Source organism: Electrona antarctica (assembly GCF_951216825.1).
Source record: "Electrona antarctica genome assembly, chromosome: 9".
NCBI lineage: Eukaryota > Metazoa > Chordata > Actinopteri > Myctophiformes > Myctophidae > Electrona > Electrona antarctica.
Window position 1 is genome coordinate 31,340,930 of NC_136790.1, and position 12,706 is coordinate 31,353,635.

Sequence of the window (12,706 nt, forward strand, 5' to 3'; positions counted from 1 at the left end):
AGACCTGAGGCCAGTACGGTATTCTGAAACCACTGGAAGACAGTCCTCTGTCTTAACCCAATTAGACCTGAGGCCAGTACGGTATTCTGAAACCACTGGAAGACAGTCCTCTGTCTTAACCCAATTAGACCTGAGGCCAGTACGGTATTCTGAAACCACTGGAAGACGGTCCTCTGTCTTAACCCAATTAGACCTGAGGCCAGTACGGTATTCTGAAACCACTGGAAGACAGTCCTCTGTCTTAACCCAATTAGACCTGAGGCCAGTACGGTATTCTGAAACCACTGGAAGACGGTCCTCTGTCTTAACCCAATTAGACCTGAGGCCAGTACGGTATTCTGAAACCACTGGAAGACGGTCCTCTGTCTTAACCCAATTAGACCTGAGGCCAGTACGGTCCTCTGTCTTAACCCAATTAGACCTGAGGCCAGTACGGTATTCTGAAACCACTGGAAGACAGTCCTCTGTCTTAACCCAATTAGACCTGAGGCCAGTACGGTATTCTGAAACCACTGGAAGACGGTCCTCTGTCTTAACCCAATTAGACCTGAGGCCAGTACGGTATTCTGAAACCACTGGAAGACGGTCCTCTGTCTTAACCCAATTAGACCTGAGGCCAGTACGGTATTCTGAAACCACTGGAAGACGGTCCTCTGTCTTAACCCAATTAGACCTGAGGCCAGTACGGTATTCTGAAACCACTGGAAGACGGTCCTCTGTCTTAACCCAATTCGACCTGAGGCCAGTACGGTATTCTGAAACCACTGGAAGACAGTCCTCTGTCTTAACCCAATTAGACCTGAGGCCAGTACGGTATTCTGAAACCACTGGAAGACGGTCCTCTGTCTTAACCCAATTAGACCTGAGGCCAGTACGGTATTCTGAAACCACTGGAAGACGGTCCTCTGTCTTAACCCAATTAGACCTGAGGCCAGTACGGTATTCTGAAACCACTGGAAGACGGTCCTCTGTCTTAACCCAATTAGACCTGAGGCCAGTACGGTATTCTGAAAAATGTATGTTGCTATGACTCAGTGGTGCTCAAACCTTTTCATGCCAAGGATCCCCAAAATGTTAATTAGTTAGTTTAGTTTATTGTCCATGTGTGGAAATCTGTCTTCAGTCTCAAACAACAGTAAAAACAAACAGCAACAACACTTACAAAATTATCTTCATGGCAAAAATGCAGGACAACAGTGGCAAATACATTTAAAAAAATCTAGCGATATATGATAATGATATATATTTGGCTGCCAATTCCCATCTCAGCAGATCTATAGCAGATCTACAAGGTTGTAGCGCGGCACGAAGTGACATACTGTAGGAATCTACAGGCTATGAGCTTGTAGATTCTCTATTTTTGAATAGCCAACCAATTTCCCATAGCTAAAATCTTTATAGCAAAAGGCCGATGCACACCTCAAAAGGCTGGTGACAGGTGTGTAGGGCAGAGCATATAATGAAAAGGATATCTTTGAAAGACAAAGAAGAGGTTCCACACACTGTCAGACACTTGCTCAGGACAGACATTCAGACAATGTCTGTCCTGATGAAGGTCTTAGCGACCGAAACGTCGACCTAATAAAGAGCAACATTTTTTTGGCAAGTGTCTGACAGTGTGTGGAACCTCTTCTTTGTCTTTCAAAGATATCCTTTTCACCATAGCTAAAATCTAAAATGACAGACGCTTTCCCGGTTTTAATGGGTTAATTGCATTTTTATCTGTTTCCCAGAAATGACCATGTTTTTTTGGGGGGGGTTGTCTCAATGACTAATTAATTACATTGCAATTATGTAAATGAGTTAGCAGAAGTGTAAAGGTTCGCCATTTGTTGAAACTTCATGTCAAAACTGTTAGGTGCTGTCACAAAGTAATCGTCAGCTCGATATAGCTGTGTGTGTGTTATGCGTCAATGCAGCGTTTCTATTGGCCGAGCCATTCAGGTGTCTAATCATAGCCCTGTGCACAGCAGGAGGCCCGTGAATAGAAAATAAAACAGAAAGGGGAAGGAATGCGGGATGTCATCGCCGTGGCAACGATGCTGTTGCCGTGGCCACCTGCAGGGAGGACGGAAGCGAGTTAATAACTCATTTCAGGAAGAGAGGGAGGGGTTAGAGAGAGAAGGTAGAGCGAGGAATACAAGCCTGTGCAATTAATCAACTGCTCGTACTTTTACCCAGCTCTCTTTCTACGGCACTCTTAATCTCACTCACTCTCATTCATTCGCTCTGGCTAATTAACAGTCAAGTGTGTCTCCACTAGCATGTGAAACATGAAGTGTGTGTGTGTGTGTGTGTGTGTGTGTGTGTGTGTGTGTGTGTGTGTGTGTGTGTGTGTGTGTGTGTGTGTGTGTGTGTGTGTGCGTGTGCGTGTGTGTGTGCGCTCGCCTTGGGCTTTGCTGCCACTGCAAACCACCCCTCCTCTCCCTCAATCATTTTCTCCAATGGATTTTCACTTTGCTAGTCGGTGCCCAGGGCCAAGGACGATGCTTATGGTTCTACAATATCCTCTAAAACACACAAACATACCATGTCAGTCAGGGCTCTACGCTAACTTCTTTCCCCAACGGAGTGCTTGAACAAAATAAATTCCTGTCTTATACATTGCACATTTTAATCTACACATTGATTTGAATTTCAATTAAATCATGTATTGACCGATGACCAAATCCATCTTTAACCTCTCTCTCTCTCTCTCTCTCTCTCTCTCTCTCTCTCTCTCTCTCTCTCTCTCTCTCTCTCTCTCAGAATTGTGTGTCGTTTGAACGATGCTACAGGTTATAGAGTGCAGGACGCCTATGTTGAAGTGTGTGTGAGGGACTGTGCACATGCTGAATACAAGGCACAATCACCCAAGGCCTTCACCTTTGTGGTAAGTGCAGATAGACGTTGACGCATGTCCACGTTAGTGTGCATGTGTCAGTCAATCTCAGACACTGGCTAGGATGAACCCAGCAGTTGTGAGTTTTACCTAATTGCTTTTTGTCATTGCAAGGGACATCCCTCGGTCGACAATGTGTCACCCCGTTCTCTCCCTGTGTGTCCCTTCTCAGTCTCCGTACTTCACCCGCGTCCAGCCGTCCAATGGGCCGCTGTCGGGAGGTACAAGGATCACCATCGAAGGCAGCCACCTCAACGCAGGCAGCTCCGTGGCTGTGAAGATAGGACTCCACCCCTGCCTCTTTGAAAGGTGAGCTAATCCATCATACCTGAATCTGATGCTATCTTGTCCCTAAACCCAGACATCATTGTAAGTGTAAAGGAAGTCCGTATGCCCAGTTTCGCCTTGTATGACGAGCATTGTGGACCGAAAATAGCTGATCTATAAGATATTTTTAGTCTGCAATGTCCTTCATGTGATGAAGTGTAAATTGTAAATCAGCCTTTAGTGGCGTGTGATGTCATGTTTGTAAGGGTTACAGGGAGGAGCAGAGTTAATATTTCAACCTGTAGATGGCAGCACTGATAACCGTAAGATTCATGTCCTAACCGTGATATGAACCCGGATCCCCACGTCCGCCAAGGCAAGCTATTTACCTTGCAGTAGTATAACTCTGCAATAACTCTTGTTAATCATTAGTGGTCCCACCTGAGCACATCTCAAAGTCTCAATAGAAGAGCAGTTACACTACCTCCAATGACCACACTGTTAGTTATTGTATTAACCTACTCTGCCATACAGATTGGTTAACATAACATTAACTTGTAATTCACTTGAATTACAAGTGTTACTATTATGTAAGACATACAAATATGTTTACAGCTCAAAAACATGATTTAGTCTTAGTCATTACTTGAAACAAAAGCAAACAAAATGAGAAGACTTAAATTATGGTTCAAAAGCTTGACTTGACTTGATTTGATTTAGTCCTCCTCAAGTTTTGCCCCTACTATTGTCAGAATCCCTCTGTTATGTGAAGTAAAGCATTTCTCAAGGGAGCCCGTGTCTTCATGCAGTTGTTCTGTGAATGACTGAAGTGCATTTTGTGAAATGTATGAGGTTTTTTGTTAAGTGCATGTCTCATAGGAAATGATATAGCGTGGACAGTACTTTTGTTGAACCAAAATATAGTGTTTCACAACAGGAGAATATCACTTTCGATGTGCCATATTATTTTCGGAACAATCACTGTGCCGGAGAGATTCTGTTCCAAGATTGCTAGAAGAGGAGGCATGGATCCAATTTGATCTGTTGATGCCGCTTATTCTTCGAACCAAAGTCCTATTGTTCCTGTTTAGTCTTTCCTGGCAAAGCAACAGTGAACTGAGGTCTGGACTCAATCGTCTCATGAATAGCGTCTGGCAGATGGCAGGAACACCTCACGGAGCGAAAGTTCACAGTCAAATACCGAATGTTCATTTAACACTCGAGAGTGTACAAATGTAACCAAATGAACCTGTATTGGGGTCCATTACCATTTTGGTTACACTTGCAGTCTGAGTCACAAATGGGTGAACTGGAATTTTGGATTTAGTTTAGATAACGGACAGAAAGGAACTTTCAGGCGTGTTGGTCAAGGTGGATATATTCTCTGGCTCTACAATGAAAGGCATCCACATGTGACTAACTTCCACTGGTGACTTCCTGCCAGGGCAACAAAAACAAACTTGGACCTATCAAGTAATTATTATTTTTTTCCAGTCATATCAAAGGAACAAAAGTATAGGCCAATTTAACGTATCCTGGCACATCCCCAGAAAGGTGAACATAATAGCCCTGGCCTTTCATGCACAGTGCAGCAATAACCTTTATAGCCAAAGTAATGAACTGGTTGAGTCCATCTCTTTAATGTGTCTTTGTATTCAGTGGGGCCACAGCGCTTTAATCAAAACCTATTTACCCCGAGTCAGTCATCCCCTTATCTCCCTTTACACCCCCTCTCTTACATTCTCCCACTCTTTCTCTTTCTTTCAATTTGCCCTCTTTGCTCGGCATTCTTTTGTACAACAACAACCTTGTCAGAATCCGCACACGGCACCACTAGGCTCCTTCCAGAGTGATGGTGTTGTGAAAGTGGTTGCCGTGGAAACCCGGCACTGGCAGAATGTAGAAAATCTTTTTTTTCCCTCCCCCTCTCTCTCCTTTCTTCACACCCTCCTCCTCTCCCTTCATCCCCTCTCTTAAGCCACCCCTCAGTCTGAGCCCTCGAAGACGATGCCGTTGAAATTACAACCAGTGAGAGAGCAACGATGTTCTTCCCCCAGCCTCTCTCTCTCTCTCTCTCTCTCTCTCTCTTCCCCCCCCCCTCTCTCTCTCTCCCTCCCCCCCCTCTCTCTCTCTCTCTCCCCCCCCCTCTCTCTCTCCCTCCCCCCTCTCTCTCTCTCTCTCTCCCTCCCCCCCCTCTCTCTCTCTCTCTCTCTCTCCCTCCCCCCTCTCTCTCTCTCTCTCTCCCTCCCCCCCCTCTCTCTCTCTCTCTCCCTCCCCCCCCCTCTCTCTCTCTCCCTCCCCCCCCTCTCTCTCTCTCTCTCCCCCCCCTCTCTCTCTCCCTCCCCCCTCTCTCTCTCTCTCTCTCCCTCCCCCCCCTCTCTCTCTCTCTCTCTCTCTCCCTCCCCCCCCTCTCTCTCTCTCTCTCTCACTCACTCATTCACTCTGCGTATACCTGTAATGTGTGTACATTAATTTACACGCATGCACACATTTACACACAAACTCATACTTTTTACAACTGATATTGTAGTCTACTGCTTCCATACTGCTTCTCACTCTCTCTCTCTCTCTCTCTCTCTCTCTCTCTCTCTCTCTCTCTCGTATATCTCCCTAAGACTCTTCCAGCAGCATTTCTCAGTCAGACAGGGAGGGGACAGTCAAGTGAGGCACTGCAGTGGAGAGCAAAGTTTCTGGTGGCTGCATAAAGTTTTCCAGCAGACCACGGAAGCTTTATTGGGGAGGGGGGGGGGGGGTTAACGTCACAAAGAGATGACCTGCCTGATCCGCCACCTCTGATCTGTTAGACAGACAGACAAGGGCTTTGAAGCACAGCAATCTGTGAAACAAGCTGATGAAACCACGGCCCGGCAGTCTGAAAGACACTGGCTGCAGAGAGACCGTGTAATAAATATTTCACATCTCATTTAATGGCTGAAAAAGTCCTTTTGTCTGTGTGCGACCCTCTGTCCGAGTGAAACACACTTCAGCTTCTAGTGGAATGGTGGCATGATCTAGACTTTTCGAACCAGGTCTAATTTGAAGTGCGACTTGCCGTTTAACTCTTTCCTGTTCTGACTCCTGCAGACGGACCAGCAAGGAGATTGTGTGCGTGACCCCGGCCGGCCTGGCCACAGGAGGCACTCCGGTCATGGTCGACATCAATGCTGCTGAACTGAGGAACCCGGAGGTGAAGTTCAACTACACCGATGATCCCACCATCCTGAAGATCGAACCTGACTGGAGCATTGCCAGGTGAGGAGACTTCAGTAACCGCCATTGTACCGTGGGATCAGCTCCGCCACTTTATCGCTCTAATGCATCGGCGTGTCCTACATTCTGTATACTGTACGTCAACACGCAGCAGGTGTTTGATCTACAATTCCCCTATAGAACATGTTCAACAGGAAGCCCCTGCTCATTATTTATTAATCCCCATGACTGTGGTGGCTGCTAGCCATACAGTTGATGCATTTTCTGTAGGTGCACAACCAACTAATCTGAAATATGAAGTGTAGGTGGAAGACCATAAATGTATTATTCATCTGGCATGCTCCCAGGCTCGGAGCTAAACTAAGTAAACACACTGCTTCTATGCCTTTTTCCAGACATGTGTTGAATTCAAAGGCACGCAATTTCTTATTCCGTTTATCGTTAACGTTTCAAGTAAGCCTTTCAAAGGAGGAACGCAGGGAAGCGAGGTTCCCTAAAGCAGTTTTGTGCTAGTTGATGTACGGCGGTCCATCTGTAGATCTTCCCTGACTGCTTGAACTACATAGGCATCTGAAGATTTCCCCCCTCAAACGTGTGTGTGTGTGTGTGTGTGTGTGTGTGTGTGTGTGTGTGTGTGTGTGTGTGTGTGTGTGTGTGTGTGTGTGTGTGTGTGTGTGTGTGTGTGTGTGTGTGTGTGTGTGTGTGTGTGTGTGTGTGTGTGTGTGTGTGTGTGTGTGTGTGTGTGTGTGTGTGTGTGTGTGTGTGTGTGTGTGTGTGTGCGCGCACCTGAGACAGCAAAATGTCCCCACAAGTACAGTACAAGTTGAGAAGTTGACACTGTGAGGACCATTTTCCTGGTCCTCATGGTTAAAAAATACATTTTACTTACAATAAGAAAATATCTATAGGTTAGGGTTGGAGTTATGTGTGCTTTATACTTAGTTACGTGCCGCTATCGTGCACCGAAAGTAGCTAATGTACAAGCTCTCAATAATAATAATCTACATTGTAGATGCGACACATATACTGTACCAAGTGTGATGCGTCCAGGTGTCCTTATTAGTGTAACTTGTTTTCTGAGCAACAACAACAACCAAAAAATGGCTTCACATCGTTCTTAATGGGCTAATTTAACTCTGAGAGCATACAAATGTAACCAAATGTAGAGTAAAATGCTATGGGTAAAACAAATGGGTCCATTTGATTCCATTTATACACTCAGTTAACACTTAACACTCAGGATTTCACGGTGTGAGCAGAGGAGACGTCTCATTTGGAGAGAGACGCGTGAAGGGCATGAAGGGGTCTAGGAAAAGAGAAAGAGAATAGTGTTGGCTTTAGCCTACAGGGAATGATCTCGCCATAACTCCTGTTTGCTCGTTCAGCTGGGTCTCCCAGAGGAGGTGTAGGGCGCTCTGGGCTGATTGCGCTGGTGTTTACCAAGCGATTTTGCCACCACGTCCCCCTCGGTGACCCTGACACTAGAGCTGTTGTGCACGATTTGCTCGTAAGCCCAGCTGTGCATGTTTGGAGGCGATTGTTGAAGGGCTAACAACACACACACACACACACACTGAAGTACTGAAGAAATTGTATGACAACAAACTGTTCATAATACACTTGAAAACTGTGCTTGATTCTCTCACAGTCCCTCTCCCTCACAATTGTACCCTGTGCTAAGTATTTACTCAGTAAAAGGGTTTCAAAATGTTCTATTGTGAAGGCCTTAGTCTTTCCAGAGCAGAGTCCCTGTCCGCCCACTACAACATCTGTTTGTCCACACACACACACACACACACACACACACACACACACACACACACACACACACACACACACACACACACACACACACACACACGCTCTTTTAGTAATGTCAGCTGCCTCTGTCCAGCCCCCATGCAGACTGCTTAAATGCTCCTTTGCGACACTCTGTGAGCTTGTAATTCAGCTATTTTTGGAAAACGATCATTATGACGAAATACAAATCAGACTTCAGGTCCAATCTCACCCTGAAGACCTGGACTGACCTCCCTTACCTCAACGGCAGCTCCTTCTGCCTGCTACAAAACACGGACTGCCCTGAAAGGACGGACGTCGGATGGATGGATCATGGATGGATGGATGGATGGATGGATGGAGGAGTGATGCTTTTTGGCTTGCCTCTCACTCTACCTCCCCATGTCTCTCTCTCTCTCTCTCTGTATGTATGTATGCATGCATGTGTTTTTCCCTTGCAGGATCCCTTAATTCCACGATAGACTTGTGTTTACGTCTCTGCTGGCCGAGATAGCAGTGCTAATGACACTGTGCCGTTTCTTTAGTAGCTGCTAAGAGTTGCTTCAGAGGATTCTTGGGTCTTGAGGCATTATGAACAAGTGTACAGGATTTGCCCAGTTGGACGTTTTTAGTACTGAATCGACGTGCTGTTGCTTGCGTTTATGTAAGCCAGCAATGAAGTTGTCAGTAGCCTACTTCTACTGCTACTTTTGTATACTGTCTGTTGTTGAATCAGCAGATGTTGAATTGCTGCAGCACTACAGCAGCCCTCCCTCTACTGTTATTATTTGTATGCCAACTTGTTTAACTGCTGAACGCTTCACATTATTATTATAAGTCTTTCCCGGTGGAAAAGGTACTTGTGGAAGTTGTGGTAGCAACTACAGTACCACAATGTTGAAATACTCGTCATTCTCATTGTGCAGAGTCACAGAATTTCCATTACAATTCCCCATAACATGCATGATTCTGGAATCATGTAACATACATGATTCCAGAATTCCAGAAGTGGAATATAATTATTGATCATTACCCAATTAAGTCCTATTTTATACTTGGACTAGTTAGTTGCTACTGTAGTTAAGTACAAACTTAAATTATCAGGAAGAAACGGAAATACTCAAATATAGTACAGTTTGTGAGTAAATATACTTTCCACCACTGGTCTTTAGTGACAGCAACCCATGGTAGCAGTGTTCCGATCGGTCAGCTTTACAGAGATGTGAATTCAACCCATGGTAGCAGTGTTCCGATCGGTCAGCTTTACAGAGATGTGAATTCAACCCATGGTAGCAGTGTTCCGATCGGTCAGCTTTACAGAGATGTGAATTCAACCCATGGTAGCAGTGTTCCGATCGGTCAGCTTTACAGAGATGTGAATTCAACCCATGGTAGCAGTGTTCCGATCGGTCAGCTTTACAGAGATGTGAATTCAACCCATGGTAGCAGTGTTCCGATCGGTCAGCTTTACAGAGATGTGAATTCAACCCATGGTAGCAGTGTTCCGATCGGTCAGCTTTACAGAGATGTGAATTCAACCCATGGTAGCAGTGTTCCGATCGGTCAGCTTTACAGAGATGTGAATAGATCACAGAAAGGTCACAGAACAACGTGTCAGATCAGTGCCCTCTCTGCAATCACTGAATACATCTCATGCTAGAAAACGCCACTAATTAGGCTGCATTTGAGGAAATACAGTACATACAGTTTACGACTGGATGTGATGAAATCTATCAAAACTTTTTTCAAAGATTCAAAAATATTTTTCAAGCTTTTGAACCCTTCATTTTAAAGCTGCTATAAGCAATAATATGTCAACAAATTTGAATGACCTTTTATTTTTATTTTTTATTCAGACAGCCAGCAATGGGTAAAACGCTCCCCCAAAAAAGTAGTCTCTGTGACACATCTAGGGGCCGCAATCTGCATTCAAAGATTTTCCTAGAAGCTTTGTCATTGGTCGATTTGCCTGTCTACTTCCTGATTGATTAGTCATTGCGACCGGGTTTGTTTTCGACCAATGACAAAGCTTTGAATGCAGATTTTTTGGGAGCTTTCTACCCATTGCTGGCTGTCTGAATACAAAAGAAAAGTCATTACAATTTTGACACATTATTGCTTATAGCAGCTTTAAGTTGAGTTTACAAGGTTTCAAACATGGAAAACAAAATAATACCCTGGGTGGAGAACAGTGCCAAAATGTATATTCTGAAACTGTGTATGTGACAAAATTTTACACGCTGAAAATGTGTTGGCGAGATTCAAAACGATTTTTCATTCTTGCAAAACATTTTTCAGAGTTTCAAAACAATCTTTCCTTTGTTTTAAGTAATGCAGGATTCTATTTCCATAGTTTTCCTCTACCTGACCACCCATGGGAGTTTAAACGAGCATGTAACATCCACAAAAGTGGCTTAAAATTACTATCATTACCGAGAATGGGTTGTAATGAATGCACATGCAGAAGGCTACACCAGGTGATTAACATTAAATCATCAAATGAGAGAGGACTCACCAATAGGTTTGCTGAATAGTTTATACTCTTAGTACACTGGTCTTTCTTGGCAGCAGGTTTGAAAGGAGACACACACGTGTGTGTGTGTGTGTGTGTGTGTGTGTGTGTGTGTGTGTGTGTGTGTGTGTGTGTGTGTGTGTGTGTGTGTGTGTGTGTGTGTGTGTGTGTGTGTGTGTGTGTGTGTGTGTGTGTGTGTGTGTGTGTGTGTGTGTGTGTGTGTGTGTGTGTGTGTGTGTGTGTGTGTGTGTGTGTGTGTGTGAATATTTAATAAATTACGTGTTTTTTTCCTTTTAGTGGAGGTACTATGTTGACGATTATTGGAACTAATCTGGCAACCATCAAGGAGCCCAAAATGAGAGCCAAGTATGGGACTGCCAACTCAGTCAATGTAAGTACTTAACCCTTACACCAGCTTACTAATAATCAACACAAAATAAATGTAATGGGTGAGATGGAGGAATGATGATAGACGAAGTCAGACTCCTCCTCTCTCTCCAACTCCCTTCTCCATCCCTGGAAGGTGGTGTCACATATGAACAGATTTCACGCACGCACGCGCGTGTGTGTGTGTGTGTGTGCGCACCTGACCTGTCGAGTCGACCACCCAGCCAAGGGCCTATTTTCTATTTATGTGTTTTTGATGTTGAATTTCCTTTTAACAGTTTAACCTTTGAAATGTCAACCAGCAATAAATCGGCCCCAGCAAATCCCTTCTTCTTCTTCACCTAGCACCATGGGGCCTGACTGACCTTTCTAAACCCCTCCTATCCTCCATTCACCTGGAAGATATCTTTGCTTTAGAACCATTCCACTATTGCTACAGTAAATACAGCAATAAATATAGTTTTGTCACCTGCCCATGCATTCTGTTAGATTCCGTTTGCACATGCTAGCTAATTAACTGTGACTATTGTAAGGTTTAACTTTGAATGCAAAACATTAGTTTTTCATCATGCAGTTAGCATGTCATGTTAGTATCAGTGACTACTAGTGGCCTCACTTTGTTTATCTCCATGTCATTACCGTCTCATTTGTTCTCCAGTGAGTGAGTTTAGTGTCTTGCCCAGGGAGAATTTAGAGATGATATCAACAGTGATTACAACACTGATGCTATTAAGCCAGCCTCTTCCTCGTTATGTCTTTATGGAGACATTTAATCACACAGGACACAGCGATGGCACGCCTTTGTCTTAACTCTCAGTTCCAGCAACTGTCCACAACTGCCCACATTTAAGTGTTTTAACACTTAAATGTGGGCTAACATGGCTTTGTATAGGAAGATAGGACACCGTTGATGTATCCTGTCTCTGCGTCAAAGACACCATTTTAGGTGGCAGTGGCAATTTGGCAGTGTTGGATAATTAAATTAAAACACTGACCAGCAAAATAAAGATTATCATCTGTTATGGCTGGGCGATATAATTTAAAATCAATATCATGATTTTTTTCTATTGCCTCTATTGATTATAAAAATAAAAACCTTACATTAACCATAAAACCACCACATTAACTTGTTATCAACCTCTCCCTCTCTAGAACTGTACGGTGGTCAATAACACGGTGATGGTTTGTCTGGCGCCCTCTGTGGCCGGATCTGACAAAAGTTTCTCTGAGGTGGGCAGTGGGCCCGATGAGATGGGCTTCATCATGGACGACGTGCGCGCTGTCCTGGTGGTCAATGAGACTTTCAGTTACTACCCAGACCCAGTGTTCGAACCACTGAGTCCCACAGGCATACTGGAGCTCAAACCCAGCTCACCACTCATACTAAAGGTAAGGACTCTATACTTTGTACTGTACTACAATCTTTTCTGTCTACTCTGAATTCTGTACTCTGTATCATGTCTATCTACTTGTGTGGTTCATTATCAAGACAAGGTTTGCTCAGTAAGTTATAGGTTTAAATGTTTAATATACTGTAGGCCTCAACATGTTGTCTCACACAAAGAGCGGCAATGGCAAGCAACCAACTAGCTGCCAAGACCTCAGTCTCATAAACAGTGATTTAAAGAAAATGCTCCTCCACCCTCCTGGTGAGCATCACCTGCTGATGA

The 12,706-nt window shown here is 44.4% G+C and overlaps 1 protein-coding gene across 2 annotated transcripts in view; it reads left to right on the forward strand.

Moving 5' to 3' along the window:
* plxna1b (plexin A1b) overlaps positions 1 to 12,706 on the forward strand; it is a 221,644-nt gene that overhangs the window by 180,248 nt on the left and 28,690 nt on the right. For both annotated transcript variants that reach the window (XM_079509891.1, XM_079509892.1), the window contains exons 14-18: positions 2,749 to 2,872; positions 3,054 to 3,190; positions 6,233 to 6,400; positions 10,947 to 11,040; positions 12,189 to 12,425. In XM_079509891.1, coding sequence (XP_079366017.1) covers positions 2,749 to 2,872; positions 3,054 to 3,190; positions 6,233 to 6,400; positions 10,947 to 11,040; positions 12,189 to 12,425 — 760 coding nt within the window. The remainder of the gene's footprint in view (positions 1 to 2,748; positions 2,873 to 3,053; positions 3,191 to 6,232; positions 6,401 to 10,946; positions 11,041 to 12,188; positions 12,426 to 12,706) is intronic.